At 44.0% G+C, this 20,415-nt stretch overlaps 2 protein-coding genes across 7 annotated transcripts in view; both read left to right on the top strand.

Annotated features, from left to right (window-relative positions):
- Positions 1 to 20,415, top strand: part of LOC1280561 (calcium-transporting ATPase type 2C member 1) — a 60,895-nt gene that overhangs the window by 5,769 nt on the left and 34,711 nt on the right. The window lies entirely within an intron of this gene.
- LOC133394055 (carbohydrate sulfotransferase 13-like) lies at positions 16,357 to 19,174 on the top strand. 2 transcript variants are annotated; one of them, XM_061662478.1, is made up of 2 exons: positions 16,357 to 18,268; positions 18,592 to 19,174. In XM_061662478.1, exons 1-2 carry the CDS (start codon positions 17,396 to 17,398, stop codon positions 19,036 to 19,038), a joined length of 1,320 nt encoding a protein of 439 aa, XP_061518462.1. In that variant the 5' UTR covers positions 16,357 to 17,395; the 3' UTR covers positions 19,039 to 19,174. The 2 variants fall into 2 exon arrangements, with proteins under 2 accessions (XP_061518462.1, XP_061518461.1); XM_061662477.1 differs by having other exon boundaries at positions 18,589 to 19,174.

Genomic DNA, 20,415 nt, shown 5'->3' with positions numbered 1-20,415 from the left:
AGAGCGCATGTGCTTAGGTTGGTGGTAGCGTTGGTTAGGTTCTTGCCATTGCTCGATGGATGTTGATGCACTTAGCAGTGCAGACACTCTTGCTCATAAGAAAAACATTATTCCACCAAATGTGATGCTTACATGCAGGTGCTCTTTCCATCTTCTTGGGTGGCAATGCAACCATACAAAGAGCTAATTTCAATTAACACGCCTCACTGGTGCGACACAGTGCAAAAAGAATGGAATCAAAACTTGGAAAGCGCTATCTAGAAATCATTTTAATCGTCGGCAATTCATTGCTTCGCTTTTTGCACTTTCCCCTCCCGTTCGCCGTTTTGTTATCAATGTTCGCTACGCATGATTGATAGGCTCGGTGAGTGGTCTGTGCGGGTCAGACGATAGTTGCGCAGTAGGTACCAACGTTGGGAACGCGTGTGTCAAGTGTGGTTGTTGTTTAATGTTTGATCTGCCCGGTGGCAGGCCCGCGTGTCTCGGCATGCTACTGTTTGTTTTATGCTATTTGTTCAGTCTCGGCCATTTCCCGTGACATGTACGGGAAACAACAACCCAACGGCAATTGAATTTACAATCGCAGCGGAATGGGGCCCGGTGTTGTACTGTAAGTGATCTAAATCGGACGCCTTTAATCCAAATAGTTGAAATCGGCAATTAAAGATGTAGAACAGTTTTGGGTAACTTTATCGCTAGAAGTATGTTGTATTTTTGGCATAAAAATGAACTGAATTTCGAAGATAAAAATGTCACCATCTATATCACCGAAGCCACTGGTGCGCCATGCGCCTGGTGAAGTATGAGCACAAAGGGCTTTGTTGTCTCGACGCGCTTTCGCTCTACGCTCGTACGATGCCAGCGTTCTAACGCTTTTGCCATTTGCGGCCGTCGAACAAAACGACGAAAATAAGTGAAAGGAAATTGTTCCGAGTAATGCTGTTTCTTGAATTTGTCACGTCAGCACAGGCAAATGCGATGCTATTTTAAGAGACTGCGTTCGATTGCTGATTAAAGCAGAAATATTAATTTCCGGCTGCTGTTGGACAGTTTTATCACGAGCGTGACGTCCGTTTCGGGACGATTCATTGAAGTTTCTTCAGACAGAATATGCTCATTGGTTAATATTTTTGTTCTTTTCCAGTTAGAACTAGATTTTATTGAAATTTTTTCATATTGAACCCTTAACGTAACCCTTAACAACTCGTCAGTGGCTCAATGGCTTGTTTTCCATTTGCGCTGAACCCTTTCCATGCACCTTTTCAGTTTGTTGTGATGTAAGATCAGTCAAGATCATCTTGGGTAACGTTCGCTTTACAGTCATTATCAGCATTACCTTAATGGCTGTCTCCTGGTTGCAGCTGCAGTTGCATCGTTGCTATTGCCCCAGCGACGGTGGGTTCGAAGCGTGATTATCAGTTGAAAGATTGACAAGCGATTTCAACGCAAAGAGCTTGAAGCCAAGTCCGATCGTTGTCACGTTGTTGGGGGGAAAAACAACCTTCTTTTAAGTAAGTATACAGACGGAAAGATTTGCTTTCCTTCACTCCTGTCCAACCTGTGTTGCATTTAAATTGGAAAAATGGCGAAAATTATCAATCAACCCAAAACCGAAAGCTTTGGCAAACACTTTTTAACGCACTTTGCATTTTCCAAAAAGCATTTCGCATTCGAGAAATTTAATGGTGAAAAGAAACGCCCGCCAAAAAGTTCATTCACTTCGCAAAAATGGTTTACTGCTGTGATATGCCGAACGTACGATTCATTAAGTCAACGATTCGCCATGCTTCGCTGGCCAGGCCCATTGGGGACGTCATTTGATTTAAAATTTTACCATTGATAACTGGCTGTGACTGTGTGTTGTTGCTAGTGCTGCCTAAGTTTTGTCTCGGGTGCGTGACTGGATTGAATTAAATTGAATTAGAGCTAGCGCTCGCTCGTTTACGGTTGTTGTTTTACTACTACTGTTGGAGCTGTTAAAATCTGAAAAAATAAAAACGAAAAAAGCGACTAAAAAGGGAGAAAAATTGGCGTGCCACGTATTCATTTGCAATCGGAATTTGTGATTCGTTTGTTGAATTGGTTACGACACTGGTGGAACAGATTCATGTAGACCAGACCAGTTGACAAGTTGTTAGTTGAATGGACCATCAGTGTGTGTGTCAGGCTAGGGACAGAAAAAATGACAAATTGATTAATCCCGGTAGAGAAATGTCAGGTTTATGATAAGACATGCAGCGGTAAACTTACAAAGCAAACAACAAGCCGAGCTCTGTTGAGAGCATACCGGCATTGACCAAATCTTTATCATTGCAATTAAAACTGTTTACTTCAAGCTCACGGTACATTAATTACAAATGTAACGATTTTATGCCAAAAACCCCTGGAATATTCGATTCGTTCTTCTTTATGTGTTCTAAAAAATCTCATTTGATTGCTTTTCGAAATCCTTGTATTTAAGTTCTTTTGCTCTTCCATTCCCACTCGCATTCAATCAACAATTTGTTTGCAGAGCTCTGTGACATGTGACGATGTGGTTGTGTGTTTCTATATGGTTTCAATGTATCACTTTTTCTTCTTGTCCCATTCCATCAGCGAGTTGTCAAGTATCGATCGTATTCTCGTCATACATTGTTTGTAGCGCACTCTTCATTACTTAAACATGATGAAACATCGAACTTTTCCATGCTGCTTTTACCGTTCGCATGTGTGTACATCGCCGGCTGTCTGTCTGTCTGCAGGGAAAGCAGGATGCATTCAAAAAAAAGAGAAAAAAATATAAATGGAAAGAAAGCGATACACCGTAAAAATCGATGCACTACCATTAATCGTCCTTGCCGCGTGCGCTTGGTTCTACCTTTCGTGGTGGGTGAGTGTTTATGTGAGAAACGAACGCAAAGCTGCTTGCACACTACGTGGTTTGTTGCATTGCTATGTGGCCAGGTTTCGTTTCGCTACCATGGATACGATAAGGTACAGACAGAGCCACCGACTATTAGAGCTACCCGATAGTTACCGCACGCGCGTTTTTTTGTACATTTTGTATTCCGAGGACATTAAAACTGATCAAGACAGGAGAAAAGTTCCATTTTTTTCTATGTTTCATACAGTTTCACATAGCTCTACCATATTTTTTGTTGCTCTCTCTTTCTCTCGATTATCAAGGAGCATAGCCTGCTAGACTATCGTGTCAGCAACCACTGCTGCTGACCACGTCACATGCAGCGCATATCAATGATTTTACTTGCTTTACTGCGCTGTTTTTTTTCTGGCAGTTCTTTTTCAGTTTCCATTTTTTAACTGTAGGCAAGAATATCGGTTCCGTATGATGCTCGTTTTTTTCCACCTCAAATTTAAGTCTTTTATCTTTCCAACCTTTTACTTTCACTGCCTTTTTCGCGTATGGTATGGGAGGAATATGTAATGTGCATGAATTTCCATCCATTATCATTCTTTGGCTGCAAAAAAAGAAAACATAACACCATTAGTGTGAGGCCGTCTTTAAAGTGTTTCTTCTGATGTATGCTAATGTTTTACATTGTCTTTTGAAGAAAAAAAAATTGATTTGTTTTGCATTTTTCTTGGTACATGTTAGTCCCTTTTCTACTAAATTTTCTCATTTTCCACATGTCAATCAAGCCTAGATAATTTCGTTGCAAAAATTCATAAGACCAAAACCTTTATTTCCCCCTCCCGTCTCGGTGGATCCAGCTCTTTACCCCTTTTTTGTTCGCAACAGCTGTCTGGCTTAGTTGCACTTCAGTGGTTTACCGGTTCCGGTTTCGGGCTGTTGTCCCGCAGCCTGCCGAAAACGGGATTAACTCCGGAAGCGCTTCATCTTTTACCTTTTATTCATCGATCGTTTGGCGTTCCGTGTGTAAAGGCCAGCCATCCGTGCCGTTTCGTGTGTCTCGTCGCTATCTATGAACACAGAAAGTAACTAAAAAAGAAATACCACCGGAAGTTGGCTAAGCGTAAAAGGATACTCTGTTGTGACAGTGGAGAAAGTTTCATTTCGTGGGATGAACCCATTTTTCACAGCCCATTAGAGCGACCTCCGCAGTGTGTTTTGACGGTGGGTAGCTGGTACGTGACCGGACGTTAAAGTTCTGTCTGTCTAACTTCCGTTTTTCTTTTAAATAATGCTCAAAATGTTTCCCTAATAACTGAGCTATAAGAATTATGTACATCTTTTACCGAATAAAGGGGTAACAATCATCATAGGAATTCTGATTGAACAAAACAACAAGCATTGAAACACACAGTAAAGAAATTAAATGCTTAATAAATACCCCATTTTACCCCATTTTCTTTATTTGGGCGAAATGTGGTCTCCTTCGAAAAAACATTCCCCCGCGATCCTTCTTAACCGAGGACTCTTTGGACATTTTGTACTTGCCATTTTCATAGTGAGAAATCTTTGGGTGAAAAGTTTTGTACCCCTTCTCCTCCCCGGCCATTTCCTCACTCAAATTTTACCTCTTTTCATCATGCTCTAGAACCATTTCCCTGCAGAAAGGGTCGGATTTTGTGGTCGAAGAAAACCGCCCAACTTTGAAGTTTTTCCTCTCGTGGAAGGAGGAAAGTCTTGTGGAAAGGGAATGTGTACTCTTTCTCCGTATCGTATCCCTTCCAACGCGGGTGTGCTGCGGTCATAACCTCCTACCCCTCTAGGGTGAATAAACTGTCTCGCTTTTGAAGACATTCGGCCGAAGCAAGAAAATCTATTAGCAGAATAAAAAGAAGGATGCAACTGACAGAACGCTCCCGACCTTCTGTGGGAAAAATCGTGAAAAATGCTCCTCACATTGTATAGACTACATCCCCCCGGTTGTGTGTACTCGCCGTCTGGGGGTTGCTTAATGAACCTGCCGTATTTGTGCTCTATGGGCTGGGTGGAAATGTTTCCGATTCAGATTTCCGGCCATTCGGGCTTTCTTCCTGTAAGACATACACGCACGCACACATACACGGTCGGTTTGGATAAAACACAGCCGAAAAGCGAGAGTTAATCCGCTCACTTTTGCCGCTGTGGTAAGAGATACATATTGTGGGTTGTGTATCAAGCTTGCTGACAGGATTCACCCTTTTCTAGGTCTTAATGCGCTCGGTGCTACCGGCACATGGAAGGGAACATATTACCGGTTTCATTGTTGCATAATTTGTTGAGCGATAGGTTTTTGCCTGTTTGCCCTTCGCTCTCCCCCCCCCCCCCCCCCCATTTCTGATGAGGGTTTAAACAGTTTTTCCCGTCATGTTTTTGCGGGTTTGTCCTTTTTTGTTGTTGCGGGGGGATAGCAAATCGTTCGTCCATTATTTGTAGCTTTCGGTACGGCATCGTACAGCACGAGTTCCAGCATGATATTGCTGCGCTGCCGGGGCTATCAAAAGTTCATTAACATTTTTCACACATCCGATGCAATTTTCAAGCCACTTCGTCCCACTTGAATTCGAACAACGAAACCCGAGACCGCGAGCCCAGTGTTTGTGTGAGGTAAAAAATAAACAAAAACCCACCGAAAAAGACCGCTTCAAATGAGCACAATTTGATCGTTTTTTTGTGAAGGTTCAATTTTTCATTTATATCAAAGAGCAAAATGTTGGGAAAAATCCAAAAATTGCATGTGCGATCTCGTTCTCGTTCATTGTAGAATCCATTTTCCTATTTTGTATGTGTGTTCTGTTTTCCTTTTAAAATTCCTATTAGCGGTTTCAGTGCTTTCATTGGAATTGTGGGTTGAAAATAAAAGAGGTAAAGAGGTAAAAGGTAAATAACACAAAAAAATATGGCGGAAAGGTCCTATTTTCCGGATCCGGGTTTCCGGTTGATCTCAAAGGTTTTTCCTTTTTTTTTGGAAACTCTTGCTTAAGCCTACGGTATAGTGAAATCCTGCCACAACCACAACCGGTTATTTTCCGGCTCAGAACGAGGGATAGGGAGGGGTGGGGCAGGAACGGGAAAAGCGATAGTATAAAATTTTTATTACGACATTTTAATTTCTCGCTCCCGTTTGCCTTGGGGCCAATTTCCCCCCCAGCTAGAGCTAGGTGCAGAGATGATTCAACGGGAACGAAATAAAACGAATTTCCCAAGCTGCTGACGTAGAAGCTTGACTCACATCGAGGAGTATCCTTTATTTTCTCTCGCTTCTTCAATTCAGTTCTTTGTTTGTGGAAATGGTGATGAAATCTGTGGGTTGCAGTTTTTGCTCAGACCGGGTTGGATTTTAGTAGCGTTTCGTTTTACAGCAAGAGGTAGCAATGATTTGCAGACATCCTTAAATTCCATTGTGAAATTTAATTCCTTCGAAATATGGTCTCTCGGTTGCACTTGATTACTCACTGTTTGTTTGTCTAAATGTATATCATGAATGTATTTTTAACATCCTTTATAACTTTCATTTATAATATTTCCCAATGCATACACTCCCCACGAGGATCGTACACAAAGCTAAAGACCTGTTCCACCTTTCGCCAATCGAAACATCATTCACGCGCTGTTGAAAATTGTTGCTTGCCCATCTTCATCGCTGTCGCTGGGTCGCCTATTATATACCTACACGTCAAACCGAATGACGCTGCAAACCTGCTGACATGCGATGACAGTGTACTTATTCCGTTTCATTGGAAATACCCCCAAAAAAAGCAAACTAGAGAAGCATCCCTGCAAGAACACCATGACCACCAAGCACCTGCTGAAGTGAGTGTGGAGTGAAACACACTACTTGTCACGATAGAGCCTTCAGACCGCTTTCGAACGTTACACTGACTTGTCAAATAAGTTTTTGAACAGCGTGCGCCCTCTAGCGGAAAATTTCGCCTTAATAGCTACCGGTATCTCTTACCCATACAGTGAAGCATACTGGAATGAAAATAGATTCTGCTGCTGTCAGGATGTCCAATGGCAAACCCAGCCGGACCTAAAGTGTCAGCATGTGGCGTGCTTCTTGTGGAAAGCTCGGCGCTCGTACAAAAAGAAACAGTACAAGAATACACCAACAAATAGAACACAAAAACTGAAGGTATGCACACTTTGTAGCGCATCGAATCAAGTTCCTTTCTCAACACTGTCAAATATTAGCATTGCATGATGGCAGGATGATTGCATAAAATCCCCCAAAAATGTCACAAATATATGTCGCCCCGGATCGAAAATGTGTCGTCCCCCTGTTGGCTGCTCGGGGGTAGATTTTTGCCTGGTATTTGGTAGTAGGTGGGTAGGGAGAGTAGGGATTGGTTTAAGTACTATGCTGTCCTCAAAAAATGTGCTCCAAAAATGTGCGCTATATGGGGTGTCTCGAAGATTGCTAAAACGAGAATGTCTTTCTAACCTTGAGTTCCGCAGAAATCCTTGGGTGGAATGAGGCTTGTCCCCAGTATGAGTGTATTTCCTTGCTCTCTTTTCCTCCCCACAATATGAACATTGTTTGTGGAAGCGAAAATGGATTTTCGAGGGTATTATTAGAATGTTATCAAAATCAAGTAGCATGCGGAGTTTGTGGTGCCCGAAATAAAGGCAGCTCTCGCGGGAAATTGAGTAAGCTATACTGCGCCAAACAAAAACGCAAAAAACAGTGCTGGGAAATGAGTGTAACATTAACGTGTCCACCCCTGCAGGGGTAATGGGGGGGAGGTCTTTGCGCCTCCTTTCTAACCCGGATGCGTATAATGTCTGTTGACATTGTGTGTTTGAAGCGGAGATGAGTTTTCGCGATGTAATGGTCGATGTAACGGGGCCTCGCGCCACCCTCGACCGGCAAAGGAGGGCCATTCCCACTGACGGTGGCGATTGGATGTAAATTTCTATTAAGCTGATTGCTTTCCAGCGCGCTACCGGTACCACACCGCGCATGTTGTAACGTTCTCGCGGTGGCTAATAATCTCCATCGGTTGTTTTTCGCTGCTAAAAGCGACTCGGTCGGTCGGTCGGTTGGTGCGTCGGTAGCACAACAATATAGTGCTAAATGTTTTCATTCCATTTTCATTTACGTGCTTCTCCGACCTTCCGATTCGATTCGAGGGAGAAGCAGCAAGGGTGGCTTATGTTTTGCGTGGATTTTCTAATCGATTTTCCAGATCATTTGTGTGCGCACGTTTGCCGCGCGGTGTACTTTTGAACGTTACGTGCCCGCGTTGCGTTTTGATGTACACCGAAAACCATCGTACCGAGCACCGTGACATTGAAAGTAAGTTTTCATTTTCATTACATTGTTTTGCGTGAGCAGGATTGTTGATGCAAAGGTAGATTGGAGTTTGTTAATGATGTTTGTACATACAACAAAGAAAAAAAGAATGTTGAGCTGAGAAGTGATGATATTGAGGTTAATAATTAGTATTACTTATAAATCATGTTTCAATAGCATCTGTAGTCACATGTCCTTTAACATTCAACCCACATACAATCGCACAGCTATTACTGCTGCAACCCTTTTCGCAACCTGGAAACGATGGAAACTAATAGGATCAGAAATTATCAGTTGCTTGCCATTTGTGCAACAAGCCGGAACACAATCGCTACACTTATCGTTAAGCCGGCTTTTCTACCCCACTTGCCGGTTGGTGGTGGTCGGTTTTTTTTGGTAAGGGTTTTCCATTTCCATCGTCCCATTCCCATTTCCAGGCGTCTGTCCTTGCGAGTGTGCGCATTATCTGATGCAAAACACTCACTCGTTGATCACGAAATGCGTTCAATTAGGGACACGGGAGAAGTAAACTGTGCGGTCCCACAAAAGGACACATACATGAACGTTCATCTGTGCAAGCAGCAGGATTTAACTCTTTCCGCTCCTGTTGATTTTCCCAATGGGCGTACAATGGGCGAAAGATGCTTTGCAAATAATGTCTGGTTGGAGTGGAGTGTTGAGTTTTTCTATGATCTGTCTGGCAAGATACAGTGCAGGACCATTTGTTGATAGCACCAACTGACGACGAATTTCTTTTATGATTGAGACCTTTACATGTCAAACTTGGTCTGTAGTATCTATCCTTATCCAGCTACGGTATACATAGAAAATTCATTCAAACGGAATGTTCACAAAATGTGTCAATCACTGTATGATTATCGAGGGGAGGTAAATTCACGGAAAAGCTTCTAACGCCTTTTTTGTGTTCCTTTGCGCCGAGTGTCCCTTTTCCAGCTTTCGCTCCCCAACCCAGCGATAAGTACATTGCATCACAAAGGGGGGGGGGGGGGGCGGTGGGTTTCTACACGTGTCGACATGGTTTCTGGTCGTTTAGTACCTCATCACAATCTCATTTTGGCCGTGGTTCACGCATGTTATGGTTGTCCTTTTTCGGCAGTTCGAGGATTAGTCACGGTCGTCCCCGGCAGGACCTTTTTCGTACATCGCAAACAATGGGGAAGCGAGGAAGCGGCCTAGAAACCGATAGAAGACCGATTGCCTCGAGTGGTGGTAATTGATTGAGCGCGTTGCCGTTCGGTTGAACACTTCATCGCTTGGTCGAGAGGAGGGTCGCTCTCGTCAAGAATAAATGATGGCGATTGGTAATTGGCATGCAAATCTCAACTTCTGCCCATTGGCCTTTTTGAAAGAGAGATGTTGTGTAATTTCGGGATGATTGTTCCTCGTGTTATTCTTTGCTTACTTCATGGTATGTCTCTATGTTCCGCACACATTACTGGTTGTTCATCCTTAGATGATTTTGAGCAAATGTACCTCAAAAGTTATTTAATTCATTTTGCGCCACACTCAGCAAACATCGAGTTTTCCTGTTTTCTCAGCTAATCAATGGCATTTCACTTCCTTCTCAAAACAAGCTAAAGTCAATCGTAAAGTAAACATTAAGACTTACTCAAAAGTTACAACTTTTATCTCCCTGATGGGTGCAAAAGAAAAATCCTATGCCATCAATGCCGGTTTCGCGTCTCGTTTCTTCTATCCTTATCAGTACATCCATCACCACAAGGAAGGCAGGGATGGAAAATGTGGTGGAAAGCCAATGCTTCGTTACGATACTGCCTTTGATGGTAAACCGCAGACTTTTTAATTAAATTTGTCTGTCATATCGCTCCGACGACCGTTGCCGCATTATCTTGACATTTGCCTCTGCCAGTAATGGGGGTCGATTTTTCTTTGCAAAAATGGGCGCTGGCTATGTTGCCCCACCGCACCATGTTGTTTCACGATTTTTCCCATTTTTCGACAGTAGTCACTCAGGCGAAACTCACAACAGCGCTACTTATCAAGGCTACTATCGATAAAGGCAGTAAGTGGAGAGGAGCGTTTATATATATCTTTTAATTTGAAGCGTTTGGTTTGCCGTGTTTAAAGTTGTCCTTCGTCCGCGCGAGCGCCCTAATTGTTCTAATTGGCATTTCGCGGAAGAAAATTGCCACTTTTTGGTTGGAGATGTGACAGCCGATAATTGTCGTATCGATTTCTCCGCATTCGGTTCGGCGCTGCGCGCTCGTCCTGGCATCATCCTGGAGCAGTTTGGGAGGAGACGGGCTTTTAATAGCTTAAAGTTCTGATGAAGTGTTGGAAGCGTCCATCGTGCGTCTGTCCTAATCAAAATTGATGAAGCGTTTCGTTGATTGATTTATTAGCTTTGGGCTGTATTTGAGTTCGAAGTAGAAAGTCACTTTCTTGTGATCCTCTAAGCTCAAATCAGTGCCTTAATTGTTCACAACCAACAAGTCAATTAAATTTAAATTGAATTATCATAGGATTATGTTTGCCAAACAAGAATTTAATTACCTTGAAGTGATGTGTTCGTTCTGATGGTAGTGAAATTCTATGTTCAAAACATTCATTCTTGTTTTGTTCTTCCCAAGCATCTGAGATTATTTAACCAATTTCAAGTTAATAACTGTACACCCTTTAATATGTAGTTTGCTTTCTTATAAAAGTACTCAACTTTTAAGTACAATAAAGCGTGAAAAATATTAAAATAAATGAAAGCCTGGAATATAAGTATTCGACTGCCAGTCTACACTTCCCCAAACGTAGTAAAGTGGGATTTATCATCGTAACATTTGCATATACCGTCAAACCGTCCGGATTGTCGCTAGAGTAGGCCTTTCCTCGAAACGCTATAATGGCGCCCGCGCACTCCCGCCAACAGTAGGCAGCGGCAGCAGCAGCAGCAGGGGCAAGATAATTTACCCACGATAAGCGTATTATTTGCGTATAACAAAGTGGATTTTCTAGCGCACGAACGTGAAAAGTTTGACTCGATGTATGGCGCAGAAAAGAAGCGGCCCCCGAGGTAGTGGAGCGGTGCGGTATGATTTTCCGGCCATAGCGATAAGCGTGTCCATTCGCTTCCGTGTCCCACATTTTCCATTTCACGAAAGCGCTAGTTTGAATGGGTTTCCCCGGAACGGAATTGGGGGATCGGTTTTCTTGATTTGCTTGATGTTCACTTTGCCGATGGGGGTTGGATTTGTGTTGGGTGTGCAAATGAGTTACAGTTGCTTTAATATTAAATTTTAAAAAAGCTTATTATACGGTAAAATTCGCCAAGAAATGGTATATACATACACATACATTTCACATTTAATTTATGTTTAATATTATATAATTCTAACTCATTGAATAGACACAACTTTTCTACTCACCTTATACTAACCATATCTCCCTTTCAAATGCTGTCAACTGTTAAAGTTGCTTCCCTAGAAAATCCAGGTGTAAGTGGGAAGCAAGAAGCTGTTGATCCTCTTGTAAGACAGTTCTTCAGCTCAGCATATCTCCCACCTTCTTGCTTTCCACACCGTAGCGCATAGCCTGTCCGTTATTGATCAACTAAATTTCAATTAGCTGTCTGCTGCGCTTTTAAATTACATCAACTCATTGACATGTCCCATTCCCCAACAAACCAGCAACCAATCCCCATTGTTTAAGGCTTTATATGGTGTAAATCAACCGTTAACGGTTACGTTTTTCGACGGATGGAAATCTCGCCAAGAAGGTAACTTTTCTCGCGCCGTCCGATTTCTCCCCCCCTTCTCCCATCAGGGTGAATGGCGATAAATCGTCCAATTAATGAAAAACCAACTGCAGGAAAATTTATCGCCCAAAAGAGGATTGCTGCTTGTCCCTTCTGGCCTTTTAGCCTTTCGGGGTGGCAGGCTCGCTCACTCGTGGCGCAAAAAAAAAGTGTGAAGTACCGGGCGGTGGGCAGTGATGGAGAAGTTGGGAATGAACATTTTTGTCCGCATTGGAAAATGCTTACAATCGTTTGATTTACGACCGACGTGGCGTGGAATCTGTTTCAGGTAAAGTTTTTCTTAAAGTGTGAAAGGTTTTTTGGGTTGGCGTTCTTTTTCGGCGGTTAACTTTCAAATTGTGTTAGATGTTTGAGAAGGGAAAAAGGTGAAACATTAGCATCTAGTAAGTAAGTTCCATTCGAGAAAAGGTGCAGATGTTTTAGGATTACTTTTCGTTTTGCTCCTCTAGTTCCATTTTGCCAATCAAATTCCCAAACTGGATTTGAAGGATGAAAAATTTAGCTTTTTTGTTCGGAATGGGAAAATCAATTTCCTGATCCCTTCGTCTCCACGCCATGTATATGGCCATTTTCGACACCCACCAACAGCGTGTCCCCGTGACCAACGTGTGCATGTGTATTGTGTTCCATTTTCCATCTCATTCGCAATCTACACAACGTTCCGGGGAAAGCGTAATGGAACGTGTTGCTGCTTCGATTGACCAACCCGACGTCCCTTTTCCCATTCGTTCGCTGAAATGATGGATTAAGAGTACAACAAAAGGTAGCGTGCAAAGGGAAAGAACAGGGAAAAGCTACCGAGAGGTTTCTGGAAAGCCACACGAAAGCTTTATACGCTTGGAAAATAATCTCAAGAAAAACGGTTTGCTTTGTGGGGTACGAAATGTATACGACAGCAGCGTACGAAATAAGTTCCACATTACTTGTTCTTTTTCCCCAAATTTCGAGAACTCGTTGAAGCTTTAAAGAGGTTGCCCAAAGAAATCTTTATTTTTGCCACTTATTTCAACAAAGAATTACATGCTTTTCGCCAGCTTGTACCGCCTTGATGATAGATTTCCGCTTTCCCATTCGTTCGTATTGTTTTTGATCTCATTTCTCGTTTTTGAATTCATTTCCTGATGCATGTCATGGTACGTGATTTATGTGCAATCGTAATCGAAATTGCCCTCACCCGATGTCATTTCTGTGTGTGTGTGTCGTGCTCGTGAGCATGATGAATTGTGCCACTGATTGTGAAGTTACACATCACTCACGTTTGGTGACTCTGGACGCTAGAATTGGAGGAAGCTTGATGACCGGAACCCGGAGGGGAAAAAGCTTATTCCTACACGACGATGCCAGATTGCAGAAGAAACGATCATCTTTTTGGGTTCCTTTTTCCCCTGGCAACAGGAGAATTTAGCAACAGGCAATAATGAAAGGACGTCTGTAAGTGTTCTACCGGGTAATTGAAGTGGTAATTGAGATAATTGAGCGTTTTGCCCCGTTTCCGGGTATTTGTGCGCACTTTTGTGTCGTGAATGGTGGGGTTTAATTCGAATTTGATTTTTCTTCAGCAATGCATAGAAAAGGGAAATATTGTAGACTGACAAGACGTTACCCCGCCTATCTATCAGTTCTGATTCTGCTTCTCAACTTCAATCGAATGTGAATGAGGTCTTTGCTTATCATGACTGTTTATTTTGACATTTGTCATCAACGTTTGCTACACACGTTAGTGCTACATCTGTTCCTGTCAGATGTCATCATTTCTCTTGCTCAACTTGTAGTTTAGTATAATTATTCCTCTTCATCATAAGGGATCAATTAGGACGACAAAGTTCGTTCCAACTAAGCTGCAATTATTAACTCTGCTGCATCAGAGAGCTGCATGTCAAGTAGAAAGGCCCTGTTGACTGGCACTCTACTATCTCGTGGATGCACCGAAGCCTGCTGTAAAGTCCAAAAAGTCACACAAACTTCTGGCAGCGAATGTCAAACAACAAACACCCGTGCGCGCCCGTCCTGTAGCTCTGTAGTTCGTGATGCATCGTGACGCCACAGTGCTGCTTTTGTGGAAATTGAATTTTCATGCCCCTACAACCACACGTTTTACAAACTAGGCTCGGCAAACACATACCGCCACACCGACAGTGCGACAGCTTTTCACGCTAGAGATCATCCGTTTGGGCATCATCCTTCCCAACGCCATTCCATCCGTTTGGCGAGTTTTTCGGAAGGGGGTTTGGGGCAAATGCTTTAAAAGTTGTGCCTGAGTTAACGAAGATAAGAGCCGCTTGCTTGCGGTGCTTTTGTAAATAAATGGGGTGGTGGGAGGTTTTGCGCTGCCGTTGTTAGCATTAGCCCGCTCGAAAATGGCACGTTTTGGCAGTGGGGTGGCCGGCACAGAGCGCGCGCATTATTACTGCGAATCCAGCAGGCGAGCTTGATGAGGCTTGCGAGATGCATTAGAGCGCAAGAGCATCTGGGCATTAAGAGTGGGTGCGGTAGGCTGCTGTTATCGCTTGACGTTGCGGGCTAGGGTAAGAATTGGTTTCACAATTAAACCCACTGGAAATCCTGTAACAATGTGCTGGAAACATGAACTTCTACTGCAGGTGTAGTGTTACAAAATGCCTGCAGCGTCTGCAAATGCCCAGCAAATTTCCAAAGCTTAGCAGTCTTATTGGATCGCTCTGTGATGGATCGAATTGTTCCACGTTCGAGCAAACGCTAGTCCACATAGTCCGTCCTTCGTACTCTATTGCATAATGGATTGTTTTAAAATCAATTATGTGTCCGTAAAGTTCCGGCGCATCTCTGCCGGTGCTTTTTCATTGCTTATCAGCTTACTGCTAGCAATTCGATGCAGCGACATGGTCGTACATCTCCCGGTTTGTTTGTGCTCTCTGTACAATCCAGCTAAAACCTTCATTCCTCCCGTATGTTGGTTGCGTTGTTTAAAGTGAGCAAAGTGTGCGTCAAGTTGCATTAGAGCCTGTCCCACTTGCAGCTGGAAAAGACGTACACCACCAGGCCACAGGAATGGTACTCCCAAGTGTTCGAGTTTGTTGGTGGTGCTATATTTACCGTACGTAGCAGCAGCACCAGCAGCAGCAAGAGAAGGCACACTTTCACCCAACTCCCTCGCCACCGTTTGAAAATTGGCCGGAAAATCTCATGTGAAAGATTTATTGCTCACACCGGCAGTAAAGCCGGCCGCTCCACCGTCCCCAAATACCTTTAATGCACTGGGGGGGACTCTGTTCGCTAAGTATTCCCGAAGCAACCACAGCTGCAGCATGCGGGTACAAACAATAGAATCCTTTCGGATCGAATTTACGTTCACTCGCTGTGTGTCTGTGGAGAAAATAGCATCCAATGTACGTCACCGTGGCTGCAACAACCGGTTAACTCCATAGCGTTAGAAGTTTCGCATTTGAAGGCAAGTCCTGCTTCTGGCTCGTTATAGATCCACACCAGAAAGCGAGAGACCCGGCAATAACAATACAACAGGAAGTTACAAGTGCTCGAAGACGCTTCCCGAGAAGAACCACACTGCACGCACTTCCCCGGCCTTGCAAACAATAACGAAGTCTCTTGTGGGACCGACTACTTCCATGGAATATGGTGTACGTACGGTACGATGCTTTCGACGACATTTCTTTGGCATCGGTGCCAGAAACTTACTCCTTGGAGCTTGCTGCAAGTAAGAAACAACCGTGGGAAAACAGCCTTCCACTTAGTGTGGTGTGCGAGTCTTTCGATAGGCTCCGGAATAGGCGACATTTCGTGAAGGCAGCAGCAGCAGCAGCAATGACATGGTTTCCCTTTTTCCCCAGGCTGTTGTTGGTTGCTGGTGGTTTTTTACCGTGTCTTCGTTGTCTGTTGTGGATAAAATTTTACCAAAGCAATTTACCAACCTCAACAAGGCTGATGATGGCGGTGGTTGCATGCTGCTTAAGAACTCCGATCGAAAATCACATTATCACTGTGAAAGGCGCCCCGTTCTAATGTATTGCATTAAATTGTTTTGTGGGTAATAATTTACCAGCATCTTTATTGCTCGAGGCAAGACGCTAGTGTTGTCTTGATGCACGAAAGGAAGTGGCGAAGTTGCAGTGCATTTTTCGTTCTACCAGAAGGACTTATAGGTAATAGTATCTATAGTAAGGTTCATGCGAATGAAATAGATCATTTTTGAGCCCAATGATTTAAAGATGGCATCATAGCTTTTACACTTTTCCAATGCTTACACAACACGCTTTTCAACTTCAATAGTTGATGTTTAATAGATTTTTCCATAGTGGCTCCCTCTATAAGAATCAAACTATGGCTCAACTATAGGTTTTAGATACTTGCGTGCATAAGTTTCCTTTAAGTTTTCTCTGTAAATTTCCAATACATTCCGAAGGATCAGCGCCATGCACAATAGAAATTTATGAGGTTATATTGTATTAACTTAATGTCGACTTTCAGTTTGGCTATTGCAATTGTTCCGTTGTCCATTAGACACTACCAATCAAATCATTACAACAAATGCCAAACATCTCCACTACTTGCGCTCTGATGGGTTGTTATCAGTAAAAATTAGACTCTTTTTATCACCACATCACATCACAGCTCACCCTGAAATTTGTTAATTGGAATTGCCTTGTAATGCCATTGAATTCGACACGATTACCTTGTTGTTCCAGGTTTGTCCCATCGGTAATGAACTTCAACGACTGTTGACGCTTCAACAGAAGTAAAAGAGAAGAAAAACATGTCTCTACCATTAAATGGCGAATATCACAATAATAATAACGAGTTTGTTTGGCTCAATCGGACTAAAACGAAAGACAAAAAATCACTTCCAAAGCTCGCGCATAGTGATTGATGTTAGTGGTACTTTATCGTGCTCGATGCTTTTTGTGCTGCCTAATTTCATGCTATTTGGCTGCTCATCAATTAGTATTTGATTTGTGTCTCTTTTTTCCAAATCCATCCATTAAAAAGCTGTCTATAAAGCACGCCAAAAAAAGCAGGCCGATAGCAAGTTAAAGTAAAAAAAAAGCAACTATCATCATCGATATCGCACCACATGCTTTTCCTGATGGGAGCAAAGTGTTGGAGCGCCTTTTTTTTATTATGATTGTCACCCGTCCCCGTCGTCGTCATCGTGTCTTGGTGATCGTTTGCGTTCGTTAGCGCGATTTGAATAACGTTAACGAGAGCTTTTTCTGGACACAGGGGCACCCACCCCAACTTTGCCCACCTTGTCACGAGCTTAGCAGCTTACCACACATATTGTGACTGGCCTGGCCTGGGGGACGTTTGTTTATAGATTTGGCTTGAAAATGGCTCCCCGGGCTAATGTGTTGGTGCTCTTTTTCATTCGTTTGGTCGTCGGGCAAGTCGTCAAAGAGGAGAGGACCAAGGGCGATGGAGGGATCTCCATTGTATGAACAGCTGTTTTGCTGTGGGGAGGGAGAGACGGCGGACCACGAATTTGACGGCCGTCGGAAACGGCCACGAACCGGTCTTGTCAGTGTTGTCCCGGGACGTAGTGAAGAAGCATCGCATACCAACACGCTCTTTCGCTCTTTCGTTCGCTTCCTGCGCGATCGCGTGCACTTTTGGAGATTCCAAAAGCGCGCTCGTGCTTTTGGGGAAGTGCTCGATGGGAACGTCTTCTGCCCGACGCCGTGGCAGTAGCATCGCAGTTCCTAACCGGCAGGTTACCGTGGGCAGTGTGGTGCGATGGTCGGTGGCAGGATTTCTGGTGACTTGTGCAATACTGGTGCTAGTGCTCCCATGGCCTCTGCCCTACGAACAGTCGATCGAGCAGATCATGCAGGACCGTGCGCAACATCTGCTGGAACAGTGTGAAACGATCCGTGCGCTCGGCAATCTGACCGCGCCGAATCCGCGCACGTCCCGGCCCAACTATCTGTACTTCAACTACTTCTACCAACCGCAGCACCAGCTACTGTGGTGTTCCATCAGCAAGGTTGCCTCCAGCAGCTGGATGTATCAGTTCAACCGGTGGGCGGGCGTGCCGCGCGAAAAGATCGACAGCGTGGCCCACGACATGAAGGGGCTGACGCGCATGTACTATCCCGTCCCGACACGTGCCGACGTGGAGCGGATGAAGCAGAACGTGGAACCACCGGTGGTGACGCGGTTTCTGCTCGTGCGTGATCCGTTCGATCGATTCGTGAGCGCGTACGAAGATCTGATCGTTCGACCGCAGAGCGATAACTATCGCAACCTGCGGCGGTTCATCTTTCGGGAAGTTTATGGGGCGGATACTCCCCCAGGCAGTAACAACGAGGTACGGACTAATGGTTTGGTTTATGAGCCCGCCGTGTTTTCGCATTTTTAGCGTGAAGTTGTTCGAAGTTCGAACCAATTAATCGATCGAAGTGGAAGGAGGTTAAAGCTACACACAAAATAGCTGACCGGTGTCCATTTCATCAACAACAACTTCCCGTTTGGTTCGTGGGTCATTACAACACACGGAACGCGGAACGGGGTATTGGTGCAAAATGTACTGACGAATGTCTTTTATTCCATGTGGTGCGTGCGGTGTGTGGAACGACCCCGTTCTGTATGTTTTTTTCTGGATTTGATTTTTCCGTCCACTTTGGACAGAAGAATGACACCTCCGGTGACGACTACCCCGTGCCAAGCTTTAGCGACTTCACCGAGTTCGTACTGCGGCGCCCGAACGTGCTGGATCCACACTGGAACACTTACTACAATCTGTGCGATCCCTGCTTTCTCGAGCCGACCGTCATCGTCAAGCTGGAAACGTACGATCGGGACGTAGCGCACATTCTCCGGCTGGCGAACGTGTCGAGCGACGCGGATAATTATGATAATGCTGCCGCCCAGTTCGAGGGATACCGGCTGAATGTTAATCATCATCGAGGCAGCCCCGGTGACAACGGTCGGGCACAACGGAACTTCACCACCACGGTGGATCGACTGGCGGAACTGACGGAGGCCCAGTTCGAGCGGCTGTACCGGCGGTACGAGCTAGATTTTCGATTGTTTCAGTACGACGCCAGTCATTACTTTGCACTGTACAGGACTGATTAAGAAGAGGCAGCATTAACGTCAGTCAGAAACTGTGATGTTTTTATGTGTGTGGTTAGCTTATCTGGTAGCTTTATCTTATTAGACTTTTCTGTGGAATAAATTAAACTGTGGACAAAAATGCGGCCCCAGTCATTTACTATCTTTTACTTTATCAAATGGAGATTGTATCGGTGGTGGTGGTGTGGTCAGTGTTGTATGTTGCACGGTATGTTTCACATGAATGTGTTAAACATTCATTATGTAGTGACTTCCTCCTCTTTCAAGTTTCAGCATGACAAATCCGTGCTTAGCCATCTATGAGAGATATTCTTGTTCTTGACATGACTTGACGGTTGTTCATAGCCATGCTTTTAACACCTATTTTTGTCACAAATACTTTGTTATATGTGTATTATTTATTGCTCAAAGTAGCTCAAAAGCCTTGAGCGTATTAAACTCACAACGTATCGTATGTTACACACAGCTCTCTGGCACGGCCCTACGGAGCATCTTACTCCATTGCGGACAAAAGTAAGGGGTAATGAATCTGTAACTCTGGCAATTTTCTCTTCCCTTTCTAGTACAGCCAAACGATACGTCATAAATGCTCCTCTCCAGTAAACAATAAATAAACTTTGCTTAATGATTCTTGTTTGTAGCGTTTTAAGAAATGAAACATCTACCCACTCCTCAGCTTCTCTCGTAACTATATAGACAAAGAATCATACAGAAGAAACTCAAAAAGCAATTGTAGTAAGAGAGAAAAAAGGCGCAGGAAAAACACTTTCCGTTGGCAAAGTTTTTCAAGCGCTCCGATTATCAAGGCCCAGTGTTTAGCTTTCCTTTGTGCTTCGCTTGAAACACGGCACTCATTCACTGTGTCGCTCGCTATTGTTCCAACCGGGAACTTGAGAATCGTTTCCATGCATGACAATCACCAGCCAGCCTCTCTATCAGCACATCCGCGTCCTTGGAAGGCAGGAAGGAAACATCGCTAGCGTTCAGACGCTGGTTGCCTTTGCACAAATCCCTTGAAATGCAAATTGGTGCGGAAAAATTGTCAAAGCGCCCCGTTGCTATCGGAAGACGTAGACCACGTGCCTGGCGGAGATTGCCGGGTACGGTAAGGTGTGGTTCATTTCAAATATGGAAGGGATTTGCAAATATGAGACGGATTAGTCGCAGGCCGGCATTCAGGCACGGCAGCACGGTTCGGCTCGTAACCCTTGAAGTATTTGCATACAAAATTACGCTACGAAACGTTCCATGTAGCATATATATGTATAGAAATTGTAGAAATGTACACAAATCGTTAATATTGAGAGCTTAAAGCATTCAAAAATATCAAAACATTCATTGCTTAACCGGTTTTGTGATCAATAATATGTCAGATCCACC

Source organism: Anopheles gambiae, chromosome 3 (genome assembly GCF_943734735.2).
Source record: "Anopheles gambiae chromosome 3, idAnoGambNW_F1_1, whole genome shotgun sequence".
In the NCBI taxonomy this organism is placed as follows: domain Eukaryota; kingdom Metazoa; phylum Arthropoda; class Insecta; order Diptera; family Culicidae; genus Anopheles; species Anopheles gambiae.
Note: the sequence above shows the minus strand (reverse complement) of the source record. Positions and strands in the feature narration are given on the sequence as shown.

Excerpts from the sequence above, each read along its gene's own strand:
- LOC133394055 (XM_061662477.1), top strand. The coding sequence starts at position 17,396 with ATGAACAGCTGTTTTGCTGTGGGGAGGGAGAGACGGCGGACCACGAAT. Across the intron at positions 18,269-18,588 it reads CCCCAGGCAGTAACAACGAG|AAGAATGACACCTCCGGTGA; the intron begins GTACGGACTAAT and ends CACTTTGGACAG.